The following is a 17,417-nucleotide window of genomic DNA, read 5'->3' as shown; positions in this document are numbered from 1 at the left end:
ATTTTAAAATTACCATTTTCTCCCATTACTAGCTTTGTGATGTTTGAACCAAAGGAGATGGAAAATGTGACTGAGGGTATTCCGGGCTGATTCTACAAACATCTGGCATCTGTCAGGTTCCTCACCGGTGACATTACTGCAATAATAAAAAGCCCGTTAGCATTTAGAATATTTTATGATTTGCCATTGACATTGAAGCAAGGCAGGCAGTGAATTTTTACGACATTACAGGTCAAACACACGTCTTCCCAAATTTTGGTAGTTTTCGACATCTAAATTCTCCTAGTTTCATTCCTCAGTATGGTACATTTGCCCAAATAGTTCTGTGTTGTGCTTCTCTATCACCCAGTTGATCAGTCAAAACAAGCAAAGTGATTCAATGTTGACCGTTCCCAAGTGCCAACACCACAGAAATAAGTGAAATAACATTTTGTGACTATGTAATGAGCATCTCTGCATTTTACATCACTTGTTATTCATAGTTAATATTTACAAATATTGTTATAGCCCAGCGTCCTATGCTGCTGGCAGGATCCCAGTGCAGTAGAAGAGCAGTGCTGCTGGGTGGGACTTGAACAGGAGGTAGAAATAAACACAAGACCGTCATTCTACTTTCAAGCGAGTGGTACAAACTGTTTTTCAAGGTTTCTTTCCCACTCAGATTCTAAACCTCTTCTCTGCACACAAGTGAATTCTTGACAGCGATGCAGTTATTACATTAACATGTCAACACACTTCAGGGACAATGTCTGTCCTTTGCAGATCAGGCCCCTTCTCCATTCCAGTTAAGAATTGTGTTGTGAAATTGTGCTATGCTATGATGATTTGGCTGTGTGGATTACACATGACCACCTCTCCAAGTTTATAGCCATGTAGTGTATTGCCATTAAAAATCCTTGGTAAGCGTCGTATCATTAAAAAGCCAGCTATCAGTAGGGGACAAGAGCGCTGACATGGAAGAGACAAAAGACAGGTTTGTCACATTTTAAACTGCTTAATTGGACTGCTTCATTGAATCACGCATCTGTCATATGATTGCACACCCTCTGCACAGTCTTTGTTGGCATCACTGGTGATTGTTGAGGACTCTTCTATGTCTTTGCAATTTTCAGATTCATCTGGATCCAAGAGTTTTTGCAGTATATCCTTGCTCTCACTAGGGGGCAGATTGTAGAAGAAATACTGAGGTGCCATCTGAATGAACCTGGAATGAGGAAACGACAAAGGTTTAAAAAATAAAAATAGTTAATTTAGTTAACTATTTGCTTGGCAAAAACATCACATATTTTTGAAGTCTACTTTGGTGCACACCGAGTCTGAAAATCTTAAATGAGGTATACATTCCAAGTATAAATAAGGAAAACAATCCCTTAGGGCAGAGATAAAGCAACGTGCACCCAGTGGACTCAAACATAATCTGGATAGAATCCGCTGGTTCAGTTATTTTATCTGAAAGAAAAATGTCATATGCGGTTCAGAACGCAGACTTACACCTCAGGGGAAATTTCCGAGACGGTTCTCATGCAGTTGCTCTCTGACAGGGTGTACTCGTGGAAAACAACCCACTCCGGCAATCCCAGTTTGTGAGCCTTGGCCCCATAGCTGGAGAAAGGGTGCACCTGGGCCATGTGTTTATGTGTCAGCATGAAGTAATTCCCTGACCCGTCAACATCTCGAGCGATCTACAAATGGGGAAATGCGGTGAAATGACGAGACTACCTCTACAGACGTGCTGCACAACGATCGGTAAATCTTAAGAGCATGCGTTTTTCTTAAGCACAACATGTATATCATTTCCCTTTCCATCACATTTAAATCTCTGAATATAGTTAAGCTTCTTACATTAGAAAAAAATGACCTTTGAACTTACTTGCATAAAGAATCCAGATAACAGTGCCCTCTTGATGTTATGGGCATTGGTCTTGGTTCCGAAGGTGGGTTCTGAGATGGGAAGCTCAATCCTATTCAGGATATCCGTCAGCTCTGACCTAATGGCATCGGCTGTCTTCAGGGCAGAAAGGTCCAAGAAATAGTCCTGGCACCACTTATCAACACTAAGATCTGAGAAAATAACACACATTGACACAGTGGATTGAGTCGAGCTTAAAACACTGAGCAAACTCAGATGTGGCTTGAGATTTTGCCCTAAGGTTAAAATAAAATTAATGGGCCACAGTGATTAACGTCACATGATTTTTTTGGGGGGGGGATTCCCCCCCTTTTTTTCTCCTTAATTGTATCCAGCCAATTACTCCACTCTTCTGAACTGTCCCGATCGCTGCTCCACCCCCTCTGCCGATCCGGGGAAGGCTGCAGACTACCACATGCCTCCTCCCATACATGTGGAGTTGCCAGCCGCTTCTTTTCACCGGAGAGTGAGGAGTTTCATCAGGGGGACGTAGCGCATGGGAGGATCATGCTATTTCCCCCAGTACCCCCCACCCCCCGCAACAGGCGCCCTGACCGACCAGAGCAGGCGCTAGTGCAGCGACCAGGACACCTACCCACATCTGGCTTCCCACCCGCAGATACAGCCAATTGTGTCTGTAGGGATGCCCGACCAAACCGGAGGTAACACGGGGATTCGAACCAGCGATCCCCGTGTTGGTAGGCAACAGAATACACCACTATGCTACCAGGACACCCCACATGAATTTTTTTAACTGTCAGGATTTATTTATTTTTATTCCTCACTAATGATATATATTTAAATGGATAGAAACAAAGAATGGTGAGCAAATTAATTCATGGTGATTGGTAACAAAACGAAAATACTTTAATAGCACAACAACGTTATTTGTCCTAGTTATGTTAATTTTCCTATTAGATTCTCATTTGATAGACAGTTCTGTACTTATTTGCTAATACAAGGTTTTATGTAATAAACACTGCGAAGGCTTAATTTGAAGTGCTGTCATACGTTACAGCACTAAAACCAGTGATCACCACATCAGTAGAGATAAGTCACTGGGACAAAATAGTACTTAAGCACATTTGAAAATAAAATTCTGTTAAGTAGTCGTAACTTACTCTCTCTCTGGCTTTGTATAAAAGCATTGTAGATGTTTATGAGGGTGAAGTGATCGCCTTCTGGATGCTGAAACTTTCTTTGCCACTGGACCGCCTCAGAGGTCAGGCCATCAGGTAGTTCCAGGAAGCAGCTTGGCGCTAGGAGACAGGGAGTCAATTGGGGTCAGCATTGTTGGAGCAAGCCACTCGCCCCAAAGTTAATCTGGTTCATTATGTGGGAGAACCTTTAGCTTTCCAAAACTGCACAACCTACTGAGACGCTGCCCATATGGTAAACCTAACAACAGTCCAACAATTGGTCGGGGACAGATTAAGAAAACATTTTTCATCATGTTACATACATACCTGATAGCATGGCTGCGATGGTCAGCATTTCACTCACACAGTCAAACTCACAGGACGCTAACAGAGCTTTGGCCATCTGAGGGTCTAAGGGGAATTCTGAGATGATGATTCCGATCTCAGATAAATTACCATCGTTATCTAAAGCTGCAAGGTAATCCAGCTCCTCCAAGGCCTGCATGAGACACTCGGGATCTACATGAATGAATGGGGAGCAAACAAACAGCTTGTTTAAAAAGGTGTAAAAATTAAAAACAAAAAGGTGCATTTTAGTTGGTAGTTCTTGAATTAATGAATTATCTTTGTACACCTTTAATTGTAGGAGAAGTGCATTGGAGGATAGTAGATGGCAAAGACAGGCAAAAAAAAAAAATCCAATATAGTCCTGCACACTGTCTTCATTTACAAGCAGTTTCCAATAAATCTATTTTTATGTGAAGACAGAGTGGGAGTAGCTACTTTTTGATTGCATAGAAAAATCGAACCATGCAAATATATATCAAAAAAAGCAGATTAGAAAAACAATTCTGCATTTTATCATATTTGATTTCCAGTCAGAAAATGTATTTCTTACCAAGAAGACCTTTTTAAAGGGTAGAATTCAAATGACTTTAAAATTACAGCAGGAGCCATACTAGTCTTTGCACAAATATAATTTCTTCTAGGTGCTATCCAAGCATCAGAAGAAAATAGACCATGAAGGAGTCTGTTCGCTGCACACAGACATTAGACTCTTAAATTCTAGATGAATGTCAAAATTTTGTTGTTTTTTTTTGTGGCAGATGAAATCATGGATGACAAATGCGTCATTGACCTTTACAAATGCACAAAATATTTCCTTCATTTACCCTTCGCTTCACATCATTTATACTTGAGGTTTAGTTTCACATACTTCTAACGGTGAGAATGCAAAACGACCACTAAAAAGATTATGTACTGTAAGAACGCAGACACTTATTACAGCAAATTTGGCTTAAACACAACCTAGTCATTGTTCCAGTCTGGTGCTAGCCTAACCAGACACATTGTGTAATCTTTAATGAGCTTGCCTGTTTTTGCCTGCACCACTTGGTCCATGCTAGGGCTGGTCAGCGTACAGACAATGGATAGTGGCACGGCCTTGTCAGCTCAGCTAAAGTATGGCTCAGTGGGCCCAAACAGCACAGCCTAGGACTACAAATGAAGATCCATCTATACAACTTTGTGCCAAAAGTGCCTCCTCCCGTCTCTTTAACAATGTCTTTGTTTTGGAGTGGGAGCCATTTTCCCTAGAATAAAAAGGTTAGTCATGTGCCCCATGAGTAATTTCTCCTCTAATCTTCACCCCAGGTTCTTTGGCTATTTGGCTAACCTGGTCTGTCCATGAAGTCGCACGGTCCGAGGCCAGCTATCTCCATCCTCTTGAGTAAGAGGACTGTCGACGTGATGTTGGACTCCAGGATCTGGGGAGGGATCGCTGCAGGGAGCCGCGTCTCCTCTGGATATAAACAGAAACATTTACCTGGAAAAGAAAACAAGAAAAAATTGGAACTAAATTCACTCAAGCACATGGCTCGTTCTGTCAGCTTATTTGCCACTGTCCAGGAGGTCAACAGCATTTCTTTGGCCACAGTCCAGGCAGCTTACTAGCTGCAGCTCATCTGTGTAAAGTCACCTGAACACCTGATCTGTCATGCAACCCCCCCCCCCCAAAAAAAACAAAACAAGCATTTGGGTTTCTTGAAAACTATAGTACCTAATGAGCTGGCCATTCCAGTGAACTATATTCAAGTTCAAGTTTATTGTCATATGTATATAGAATACAATGAAATTCTTGTGCTCTGGCTCTCTCGTCCTTAACACAAGGGACACAAGGCCACCCCCCCCCAAAAAAAGAACAGACTATGTACACAGTGAATTTATACATTATATACACAATATATGGTACATGATAACACAACAATGTAAGGTGCATATGGGTGCATCAGCTGTTCAGCAACCTGATTGCCTGTGGAAAGAAACTATTACTGAAACGGGTGGTGTATGATTTGATGCTCTGGTAATGTTTTTTTGATGGCGGGAATGAGAACAGAACATGAGCAGGGTGGCTGGTGTCCTTAATGATGTTTTTGAGCTTTGCTTTTGCAGCGAGTGGTGTAAATATTATGAAGCTATAGTTCCATGCCAATAGTTTTTGCTGCTTTCTTTATAGTCCTCTGAAGCAGGCTGCAGTCCTGAGCAGTCAGGTTGCCAAACCACACTGTCAACACACTCTCCATGGTACTGCCATAAAAGTTCATAAGAGTTTTGGTACTCATACCAAAACTCCTGAGACGTCTCAGAAAATAGTCTCTGCTGTAACTTCTTCAGGATGAAATTGGTGTTGAGAGACCATGTGAGGGTGTCCGTGATGTGTAAACTGAGAAATCTAAAAGTGTCCACAATTTCAACAGATGAACCATTGATGGATGTGGGAATGTGATTTTCTCTGACCTTTCCAAAGTCAACAGTGATTTCTTCTGTCTTACTGACATTTAGAGAGAGGATGTTATCATGGCACCATATGGTTAAATCTTCCACTTCCTTCCTGTAGGCTCTCTCGTCACTGTCCCTTATTAGTCCAGTCACTGTGGTGTCATCTGTGAATTTAATTATGCTATTTTTGTCATATTTGGCAACACAGTCATGTGTAAACGGACTGTACAGTAGGGGGCTGAGACAGTAGCCCTGAGGTGCACCGGTCCTAAGAACTAATGTAGATGAGTCCGTTTTTGTTTATTTTTATATATATATATATATATATATATATATATATATATATATATATATATATATTTTTTTTTATTCATTTATTTATTTATTGGCATTTTCTGCCTTTATTTGATAGTGATAGTCGAGAGAGAGAGGAAAGGCAGGGGAAGGAGAGGGGATGCTATGTAGCAAAGGGCCTGGGCCGGATTCGAACCCAGGCCACTGCAGTAAGGACTCCGCCTTATGTGGTTCGTGTTCTACCAAGTGAGCCACCGGGGCACCCTGTAGATTATAATGTTTTACCTATTCTCACAGTCTGGGGCCTGCCTGTCAGGAAATCAAATAGCCAATTACAGATCGAGTTGCCCAGACCAAGACCTCTGAGTTTCAACACCAGTTTGGATGGTACAATTGTATTAAAAGCAGAGCTGTAGTCAATAAACAACATTCTGACATAGGTATTTTTCTTTTCAAGGTGTACTAAAGCAATATGCAGAGCAAGTGAGATAGCGTCATGTACAGATCTGTTGAAACAGTAGGCAAACTATAGTAGGTCAAGGGTAGCAGAAATGTTATATTTTATATATGATATTATCAATCTTTCCAGGTACTTCATAATAACAGGATAAAGCAACGGCTCGATAATCATTAAGGCAAGGGACAGGTGTTTTCTTAGGCACAGGCACAATGGTGGTTTTCTTAAAACACAGTTGGACCACACACAATGACAGGGACAGGTTAAAAATGACAGTAAAAACCTGATAGCTGAATGTAACATGCCTTGAGGACACGGGAAGGGATGCCGTCCGGGTCAGCAGCTTTACGAGCCTTAACCCTTTTAAAAGTTTTACTCGCATTAGCCTCTGTCAGCTGTAGATCGACTTTATATCAGGTGGGCACTGTGCTGCTGTCACTGGGTCCAAGTAGTGAGCTACAAATCGGGCATAAAAGTTGATAAGGTCATCTGGGAGAGAGGCGGAGGTGTTAATATCCACACTGGATTTAGATTTATAGTCCGTAATTGCCTGCAGCCCCCTCCACATGCGCCGCGAGTCACAGCCACTGTAGTCACCTTCCAGTTTGTCCCTATATTGTCTTTTCGCAGCTTTGACAGCTCTCCGTAAGTCATACTTGGATTTTTTTGTAGCATTCCCTGTCTCCTGATTTAAAAGCAGTGGTACGCTCCCTCAACCTCAGGCGAATGTTGCTGTTAATCCAAGGCTTCTGGTTGGGGTAGGAGCGAATAGTCCATACTGGGATACAGTTATCCACACAGAATCTAACAGCCAGTGACCGATTCAGCATACTCATCCAAACTCAGGGCTTAATCATTAAAAGATTGATAGTTCAAAATGGCTCACTAGGCCCCCCCCCCCCACACCTATAACATCACATCTTTGAAAATCCCAGGATCCTATACTGCTGCTCTCTAGATTTGACTGAGTAGACATCAGAATAGACATTCCAAATACATACAATTTATTAGCGAATACAAGTGTCTTGAATCAGCCCATTAGAAGTGTTGTCCAGCCTTATGGATGAGTAATGGAAACAGCACATACCTGTTGGTCCAGCCAGCTGCTTGCGCATGTCTGCCTGGCATCTACTAATAGGTCGCGTTACCGCCGAGTTAGCCCTTATTCTTGGATTGTACACCTGAATGGAACAAAGCAGATGACCCTCAATATCAATATAGCACTCTTTTTTTTAAAAAGATGCTATGAGCAGCTTTGGATTTTTTTGACTTTGTGCAATGCTGTAGATAAAAGCGGTGGTGTTTCATGGAAGAATGTCTTCATTGTCACAAAAATTTACATTCACCCGGGGGTAGCTTGTGCATTTGTTTTGAAGAGAAGAGTGAGAGATGTAGTAGTGATTTGGATAAAAAGTTGTTTACAAGACATACAGTGATGACATAATGAATATCTAATTGTGGTTATGTATATATAACTGATATAGTCTCTGCACCATTGCACTTTATCACCTCTTGTTTCGCCTGTATAGTAAGTCAATCCTTGTGTATATCAGAAGATTGTTGTGTTGTAGTGTTGTTATTCTATGTTAAGTACACTGAGAGAGCCACGAAACTGGAGTCAAATCCCATGTATGTGCAAACCTACATGGCCATAAACACGATTATGATTCTGAGGTATCACGTGTGTGTGCTGTGAGCAGTATCCTCAGATTTTGTGGGGAATTTGACTGCGAGACAAGCATTTGAAATAACTGTAACCTTCTTGCTGATGGTGTCATTTGCTTATGTCAGTTATATCGAGGCATCATAATTAAATGAGACTTATAATGAGTGAAAAACTCCTCAAAGCAGCTTTAAGGTAAGCAATTAAAGCTAGCCATACAGAATGTGCATGCCGCTTGTTGGACAGAATAACCAACCAGTCTTTTTTCAACTCCGGTGTCAATAACAAAGTTGACAGAGTCCATGGCCCACAGCACTTCCTCTCCCTGTTGGGCAGAGAGGAAGACCCTCCTGGACCGCCTGGACTCCGGTCCCTCTGCAGGTATGGGTAGCGGCTTTCCTGGTCCTGGACACAAGACCATAGTTACCATCTGGCCCAGCTCTGCCCCAAGCCTGGTGCTTTCTTTCTGGAGAATACTGTGGGCACACTCAACCTCCTGTGGAAGAGACATACAGTAGGATGAGAGGTACAATTTGATTTTCCTTAAAAAGATTAACAATACCTGGGCCTAAGATTCGACAGAATCATAACCAGCTTCAATCAGACTTAAAGGAAGATTCTGCTCTTTTACAACCTGGGGTCTTGTTTTTGACTTTTTTGCCATCAGTTATGATATCATTTCAGGAATCAGGAACACTTTGTCACTTTATTTCATGTATTTGCGTACATGAAATTAAATGAAATGAAATATATTTTCCCCCAGCCTACAACAGTACAACACAAAGACAAAAACACATATCCAAAAACTACAAGAAGTACAAGAACATATATATCCAAACTAAAAAAAAAAAAAAAAAAAAATCACTGTCCAAGAGAACGAACGCCAGGATGACTTTCGGAACTGCCAGTCTGCATGGGCTAGCAGTTAGCTTAGCCTGCCCCCGCTTCTGCATCCTGTCAGACTGCCCTCGGCGTTACCTCTTCGGGCGCAGCTCTGGGCAGGGCCGTGGTCCCTGGGCCCACAGGACACAGCAGACCATGCTCTCCCAGCTGATCCACTGCCAGCTCCCCCAGCCATCAAATGAAGACACAAACCCAGATGCAGACAAAGACACTGCATGGACGGTACTGGATGAGGCTGCCGCAAATGTGAATTCACATCACCATCTTCCCATTTACCAGTCTGCTAAATCTGGTCGGTCTGCTAAAGGAAATTGTAAATTGTAATTTTAAAAAAATTATTTTCTCCCCCTTTTTCTCCCCAATTGTATCTGGCCAATTAGCCAACTCTTCCGAGTCGCTGTGGTCACTGCTCCACCCCCTCTGCCGAGCTGGGGAGGGCTGCAGACTACCACATGCCTCCTCCGACACATGAGGAGTCGCCAGCTGCTTCTTTTCACCTGACAGTGAGGAGTTTCGCCAAGTACTGTCTGTAGGGATGTCCGGCTGGAGGTATCATGGGGATTCAAACTGGCGATCCCTGTGTTGGTAGACAACGGAATAGACTGCCATGCTACCCAGATGCCCTACTCACTGGCTTCATTTTGGAGATATTGGAGACGAAACCACCGCTGGAGAGAGATTTAAATCAAAAAAAAAAAATTGTGCCTCAGTTTAGACTGTGCACATAATTTCCCATTGTCTGGCCTTCTCAATTGCACTGGTTGGGCAGTTTAGATGGCTACTACTGCTCAGTGTAAGTGTGGACTCGTCATTCCTGTAGGTCAATCCAGGAAGTAGCTCAGCAATGCAATCCATCATTTGACTTGCACGTTGGTTTTCTCTTCCAAATACATGTTTAGTTAACTGGGTTAAATTGTACATGAAATAAGTCTTGATGCTCATGTTCCCATGCCCAATAAGACGGCATTGTAAAACTGTGTCGAGCAGTGATCCTGTATCCAAAATGTCCACAACGAAGCTAGCAATGAAAGATATCATAGCTGCTATGCATGATGGTAAAAGCTATGAAAATAAAACCCAGGTTGTAAAAAAATGGAATTATCCATTTACACCATACACAGTTAAAACTGTTTTGTCCCATCAGTTTTGTACTTGTATACAGATGATTTTTATGAGAAATAAGATAGATTATTAATTTCGATTTGTATTAAGATTTGTTTTGCAGCAGTGGGAGCGAGAGAGGATGAATGTGTGACTGTCATACCAGATGCATGAGAGCACATAGCCACAGAGGTTATTATGGTGAATGGCAAAGATGAAAGTCTGTGTTCTTAGTAACCAAAGCTGCATGGATGACCTCATTTTGTTTATTAGTGTCCATTGCTTCGCATTTGGTCACGGGATGCCCATAAAACTTTGTTCCGTCTCAAATTACTCCCTAGAATCCTTGGGAAAAAATATCTTTTTGTACTAAACATCAACAAAACAGCTAAATGAGTGGCCCTTTAGGCAAGTTTGAGTCCCATGCAATGCACAGCAAGACAGACAACAATTTTAAATAAAAAAAAAAAAACTGTCAGCCATCACAACAAACCACTTTGCTTGTCAGGCTATGGTTGTCAGACTGCCGTCAGGGAACAGTATTCTGTTGTGACAAGTAAGCAAAAAAGACAGACGGTGCCATTTTGCAAACCGGGATAAAACAAATAAAACGTCAAGAATCAACTGTGAACAACCAGTTGTTATGAAACCCTCCTCATCAAAAATGTCATAACAAATTTCTCACCCGCTCCGAGGCCAAGAACACAGCGATATCACCTTCCTCTTTGGTGCGGTGGATCTCCAGCACAAGCCTCATCGCCGAAAAGAAATAGTCTTTGTTGTTGCTGCTGTTACCGCTGTAGACAACCTCAGCCAGGCACTCGGTCTCCAGACTGATGACAGGCACACTGCCAAAGTGGCTCAACAGCTTATCCGTCATGGGTGAGACAGTGAGGACCACCACCCGGAGTTCGGGCCTTTGCAGCAGAATGCCCTTTAGGAGACCCAACAGTAGGTCTGTGCTGACCGACCTCTCATGGGCCTGGTCGATGACGATGGCCCCATAGCGCTCCAGCAGAGGGTCAGACATCATTTCTCTGAGAAGCATATTGTCGGTGCAGAATCTGTGCCAAAAGGGAACGCAAAGTGCTCAGTGGTCATAGTGGAAGTTTTTTTTCTTTAGGTGTTTAATCAACTCAAGGCCATGCGGTGAAAACTGATGTATAGTATATTGAATGAGTCCAATATTATGGGTATAGGCAATGTTAAAGGGCAAGTAGTAAAGAGTGAGAAGTGACAGTGACTTAAAGAGTGTTGAATCCCAAGTGTTGACTGAATGAAAATATTCTGCAAGCACCACCCAGCCCTAGATTTACATCTCTCTCTCTCTCTCTCTCTCTCTCTCTCTCTCTCTCTCTCTCTCTCTCTCTCTCTCTCTCTCTCTCTCTCTCTCTCTCTCTCTCTCTCTCTCTCTCTCTCTCTCTCTCTCTCTCTCTCTCTCTCTCTCTCTCTCTCTCTCTCTCTCTCTCTCTCTCTCTCTCTCTCTCTCTCACACACTCACTCACACACACACTTAACATTCTTTTATAGTACTGACTTCTTATCTAAAGTGTTGTTAGTGGTTTTTTCCCCACCGACATGAGATACCATCCCCCTCTTTTACAATCCCTCAGATGATGTCCAGCACGACAGCATCTGACAATGGCTCACATGATATGTAAGGGAAGGGCATTGGATCCAACGCCCCATACATCATCATGTTTGATACAGCCCCCCCCCACACACACACACATCTTTGCTGAGGCAGCATCTGCACAGGGGGTTCTCTCTAGGGTAGCCAAAACAAATGTGCAATTTTGTAGAGCTATGGCAAAGTACACATATGTGTGAAAGAGTATGTTGATGAGATGAACATGCAATTCATGCATGTTGCTGTGGTTGGCCACAGTGTAGTTCTCACAACAGTCATTCTCTCTGCTATTTTGCAGGCACGTGAGGCCAGCTAGGAGTTTGTGAACAGACCTCAGCACAGTGTCAGAGGAGCAGCAGGTCTCCAGAGGAATGGTGTAGCCTACTTCGTGTCCGATGTTGACGTCCATCTCGTCAGCCACCCTCAGGGCCAGATCTATGGCCTGCTGCCTGAGGCTCTGGGTGCACACCACCATGCCATGTTGGTACTGAGCGGAGAGGCAGAACTCAGTACACCAGTGAGGGATCTGAAATGCAACACTGTCATTGAAACGCCTCATACAACATTTAGCAGTAAGCGATTTGAGGTACATGCATTCTTAAAGCCTGAACGTTGCCGACCTTGGCATTTGGAAAAACAAACAAGAGAATTAACTTAAGCACATTGTCACAAACAACTTACGAATCAATGGAGAGGATTGGCTCAGGATTGCATCAATTGGTTTTAAGTGTAAACAAACAGAATAACAAACAGTGACAGGGGGATATCCTGTGGTATTATCACTCATAATACAAAATTGCTTCTGCAGCATGTGGCAGCTCCAACGGATCAGGGCTTAGCAGCAGGAGGTCCCCTAACCCCCATGCCAGAGGCTTTGTGCTGCCTGGTTATCAGGCAGGCAGGCCTGATGAAGGCTGGATAGCCTCACAGAGACAAAAAAACAGCATCTGCTGAGCTGGGCAACCTGTTCACACAGGCACACACATGCATTTCTGGGCACAGCGGATACGTACTGCATGAAGCAGAATACCATACTGAAATACATTTAGAGTTTATTCTCCGTCTTTCAAAAGGATATTAAAATTGCGAGGGAGGTAGTGCTTTGCAGCAGACCTAGCCTATATAATAAACGTGGACAAAAGAAACACGATCTTCTTTAAGCATGAGTTCATTTGCACGGAGTCAGGGGAGGCTTGCTACTCACATTTCTGGTTTATTCACAGAATGAACAGCTGGGTTGGGCAGGGGACACAGACAATTTGCTGCAAGTCACACAGATTGGGTTATGCAGTGGTATTTGGGTCAAATCTGAAGACAGCCAAAGTATCACTGAACAGAGAAAAGGTGATCCTGTGGAAAGCAGCTATACCATAAAGGTCTGCTGTACCCAAGGCTGAAAAAGCACTTATATCGGATTCCATGTTGACATGCTTAGATGAGCGATGGTTTGGCCAGCCCCGTTGTATTACACTGGGAATTCCCAGACATTTCGAAAAACCTCAAACCCCACTCCGTTTGAGATTGAATAAAACTAGACTGCACGAATTTCCTACGATGAAAAGGCTTTACATCTTATTATTTCTATCATGAATCATTCGCAGACATGTTGGCAGGTTTCCTCCACCAGAGCAAGCAGACGATATTTTTTTCCTCTCTTACTTGGAGGAGGACTGGGGTTACATAAAGACCGAACACGTAATCTCACCTGTGTGCTTTTCCCAGTCTTTGCCACCCCGGAAACAACGACAAATTGGTTGTTTATCAGAGAATCCACAAACTGTGTCCGGGCTCTCCATACCGGCAGGGTCTTCCTCTCTTTGAGTAGCGTGTAGTAACGCGAAGAAAAGGGCAATCCGTCAAAAGGATTTAACTCCAGATCATTTCCGAAGGCAAACGCGTCCTCTGCCAGACTTCCTGTAGTTTCCGGGTAAATGTCCTCTTCAGGTAAATCTCTCTCCGACATGAGACGCACATCTGCCATGTCCGAAGGTGAGCGCAACAGTTGTTTGGCAGTCGTTCATTGATGAAAACCCGTCAATTGCCCGATCATTTTTCTTTTATTTTTGATTAACGGACGGCACTCATCTATTTTAGCTATCCACGAAGAATGGTTTGGGAAGAGTTCAAAGTTCAGCCCGGGCGAGATTAAAAAAAAAACCGTGGCCCCTGCGCATGCGCGGCGGCGCTGGGTTACACACGCGTGTTGGGTTTGCACGCCGCAGGATCACAAGCGGTGCGTTGACACGACCGGCCAGCGCGTTTATCCCGAGCCTCTGGCAGCGGAACCGGAAGAGATAATAGATGTGTGTTCAGAACTGCCTCACACACATGACGGTCATGTGGATGGTGGCAATGACAGAGAGAGAAAGGGAGCGAGAGAGAGAGAGAGAGAGAGAGAGAGAGAGAGAGAGAGAGAGAGAGAGAGAGAGAGAGAGAGAGAGAGAGAGAGAGAGAGAGAGAGAGAGAGAGAGAGACCCATATCCTTGAATGAGTGTACTTAAGATAATTGTTTACGCCCGTTGTCCACACATTCCTTCAAAGTTGGGCCGGAATCAGAAATAATCCACTTTAACTTTTCGTGTATAAAAAACCTTGAATCTCAAACATCAAGCAACATTTTTTTTTCAAATTAATGACTAATTTACTAAGCAATTTGACTGACTATCTTCTCACGTGAAGCACCGTGTTATCATGTTTAGACACACTATATAAATAAAGGGAGTTCATTAAGCTAAGTGAGGTGGTTTTTCCTTTTGCGTCTTCATCAGAATAGTGGCATGTGACAAGAAGTATATTGTAACGTGCGTGGATTAGTAGACACGCTGGCCGCTGGCTCGCGGGTCTGACCCTTCAGTCTAGCGGTTAGCGATGCCTCCTGCGGTGCGGGCGATACGGGTTCGCGTCCCGGCCGCGGCAGTTCCTGTGGTTGCGTTGTCCCCCGAATTCACTACAATATGAACCGGAGTACTCTTCATCCATGAATGGATGTACGTGCAACCCAAATCTCAGCATCCCTGGACCATTCGTCCAGAGGTAGCTGGGCACTTCCTGTCTGCATGACTGGTGGCAACTTGATGGCGTGTGTGATTAAGGGTGGCAGTAGGAAAATGTATGTCTTTGCTGAGCTGAACAAAAACAGCCACGTTTTAACGTGTTTAAGTGAAACGGGGTAGAAGATGTGGTCATTTGCCAAGCCAACGTGTGATTGCTATGGCGTACCACCACTTCTGAAGTCCTCATGGTGGCAAAAGTCATTTTTTTTACAGGTTACTGGAGACATGCTGTCTGCGATGTTTGATTGAGAATGGATGAAATGTGAGTCAATAGATGAAGATTTCCCAAAAAGGTGTTTCAATAGAATGATTTTTCACCTGTGTCTTATTCACAGAAGAAACAGTCACTATTCCTCTTGGCACTCAAAACGATCAACGGCCAAACAGGGGAAATGAAAATGTTCCTCTAATGTGTGAAAATGATGCCGTTCAACCTCTCAGATGCTGCACTGGTTGGACGAGTGACCCACTATTGGAGTGAATTGAACTGGGCCTTTGTGGACAAAGAAGCTCAGCCGGGATGTGCTGAAACATGGGGGGAAAAGAAGAAGAAGGGATCCCTTCAAAACACATTAACGTCTCGCTTTCAATGGGTGACCTTGGAAATGCAGGCCAACAGAGTAAAAAAAATTATACCGCAGTCATGTTTCTTTTTTTTTCCATGTCAGTGTCACTTGTATGGATGATGAATTCTGTTTTGTTTTCCACATGAAGGGAAAAAAAAGAAGAAGCAGGGAAACATTTACATATTGAGAGCCAAACACTTTGTATAAATGCAGTCTGTCTGAATTCATTTCTTTTAAGAAGAATCCCCTGCAGTCAAGAAATATCAGTTTCCACTGCAACTATGCATCCATTTGCAATAATGTATTGCAGATGTCGCCTTTCATTCAGATTCTCTGCTTTACCTCGAGGACAATAGTATCATTTGCATACATTGATGTTTGTTGTTTTGTTTGTTTGTTTCAGTGGAGTCACTAAATGGAAAGAACCTGCACCAGGCAATCGTGCTGGATGATGAAAATTAGCTGGCTTGCATTCTGCACATGACGCAAGTCGAGCTACAAGGGCTACCATCCTCTCATTTAAGTATGTGAGGAAGAAACAATGTCCTTTCTGATCGGTGAGCAGTCAATGTCAGTGATCCAGACCCGCTTGGCTTCATCTCTCTGATTATTATTTTTTTAAATTTTTGATTTTGATATACTCTACAGATCCCCGTAGGGAAATTATGTTCTGCATTTAACCCACCCTAGCTGTGTAGCTAGGAGCAGCAGGCAGCCGCCATGCAGCACCTGGGGACCAACTCCAGTTCCTCTTGCCATGCCTCGGTCAGGGGCACAGACAGGAGTATTAACCCTAACATGCATGTCTTTTTGATGGTGGGGGAAACCCCACCGCAGACATGGAGAGAACATGCAAACTCCACACAGAGGACGACCTGGGGTGACCCCAATGTTGGACAACCCCGGGGCTCAAACCCAGGACCTTCTTGCTATGAGGCAACAGTGCTAACCACTGCACCACCATGCCGCCCATTATGACAACAATGAGAGGATTTTACAGGTCTACTTACTTGTCCTGGGGTTTTGTCAGAAAAAAAAGGTCTGCAGAGCATTATTAAAATTTTACAGTTAGCCTACATTTACATTGTGGATGTTTATCTGATGCTCTTACCCAGACTGACTTATACAGTGTGAGCAACCGAAAATGAGGACCGTCCTAGTAAGGGATTCACCGTCCTCTTCATTGTAGGCCTGTGGCTATGTAGTGATCATGTTAGGTGTTAGGTAAGGCAATTCAATAAAAACAGAAGTTTTTTTTTCTTCCAGTTTTCAAAGAGAGCAGTTATTGTGAGTACAGACAATCCCTCCGGAGAGGGGCTCCTGAGGTCCCCGTTAAAGCGATGTTTTCGGCCTTTGTTCTGCACACCCCACCTGATTGCTGAGATGAATGGCCAGGTGAAATATCAATTTCACTCTGCACCTAATTTGGCCAATGAATTGGTGCAAAATGGGGCAGATGTGGCCATGAAGAATAGCACTGGGGAAACTAAGTATGAAGCTTTTGTAACGCCCCCCCCTTCCTACACAACTTGTTGTTTAACACTTTTCTTGTGATGGCTGCGTTTCTGTTTTTGTGGGACAGTCTGATGCTAGTGTGCATTGAAGACCACTTAGAAATGGGTGGTACCCCAGAGTATAGGCAGCGTTGACGTGCCAGGACAAAGCAGGATGTACTACCCTCCATTGGACTGTAGATGGCAGTCATGAGACACGCCAGAGAGGACTGTCAGGTTGGAGGTGAGTTTAGGTAAAGAATCCACATGATTCATGTAATAATACCATGGTAGAGGCTCTGATGGATTTGTTGTTGAGGTTTTTTGCTGCAGCCAAAGTTTTATTATGATTAAATCTTGATAAAACATAGTGTTTACTCAGGTTGAAAGTAAAAGACTGTTTGGCTGGATGCCCCTTGAGAATGCCAGGA

General features: G+C 43.4%; 1 protein-coding gene and 1 long non-coding RNA gene across 2 annotated transcripts; one reads left to right on the top strand and one right to left on the bottom strand.

Moving 5' to 3' along the window:
• Nucleotides 1-16: 16 nt before the first annotated feature.
• On the bottom strand, nucleotides 17-13,957 carry dhx32a (DEAH (Asp-Glu-Ala-His) box polypeptide 32a). The gene is made up of 12 exons (XM_056296642.1): nucleotides 13,580-13,957; nucleotides 12,207-12,400; nucleotides 10,930-11,308; nucleotides 8,497-8,736; nucleotides 7,665-7,758; nucleotides 4,724-4,873; nucleotides 3,376-3,567; nucleotides 3,031-3,168; nucleotides 1,871-2,061; nucleotides 1,492-1,682; nucleotides 1,044-1,204; nucleotides 17-136 (listed from the first exon to the last, which is right to left on the bottom strand). The coding sequence occupies exons 1-12, from the start codon at nucleotides 13,853-13,855 to the stop codon at nucleotides 93-95; spliced, it is 2,250 nt and encodes a 749-aa protein (XP_056152617.1). The 5' UTR covers nucleotides 13,856-13,957; the 3' UTR covers nucleotides 17-92.
• Nucleotides 13,759-17,149, top strand: LOC130127086 (uncharacterized). Its single transcript, XR_008811797.1, has 3 exons — nucleotides 13,759-13,818; nucleotides 15,897-16,016; nucleotides 17,076-17,149. It is a non-coding gene; the product is annotated as an uncharacterized LOC130127086 (long non-coding RNA).
• The last annotated feature ends 268 nt before the right edge of the window (nucleotides 17,150-17,417 follow it).

Source organism: Lampris incognitus, chromosome 17 (assembly GCF_029633865.1).
Source record: "Lampris incognitus isolate fLamInc1 chromosome 17, fLamInc1.hap2, whole genome shotgun sequence".
NCBI classification, from domain to species: Eukaryota; Metazoa; Chordata; class Actinopteri; order Lampriformes; family Lampridae; genus Lampris; species Lampris incognitus.
Note: the sequence above shows the minus strand (reverse complement) of the source record. Positions and strands in the feature narration are given on the sequence as shown.

Coding starts and splice junctions, on each gene's coding strand:
- dhx32a (XM_056296642.1), bottom strand. CDS start 13,855: ATGGCAGATGTGCGTCTCATGTCGGAGAGAGATTTACCTGAAGAGGAC. Junction 12,401..13,579: donor AGACTGGGAAAAGCACACAG/GTGAGATTACGT, acceptor GTTGCATTTCAG/ATCCCTCACTGGTGTACTGA. Junction 1,683..1,870: donor TATCTGGATTCTTTATGCAA/GTAAGTTCAAAG, acceptor CCCCATTTGTAG/ATCGCTCGAGATGTTGACGG.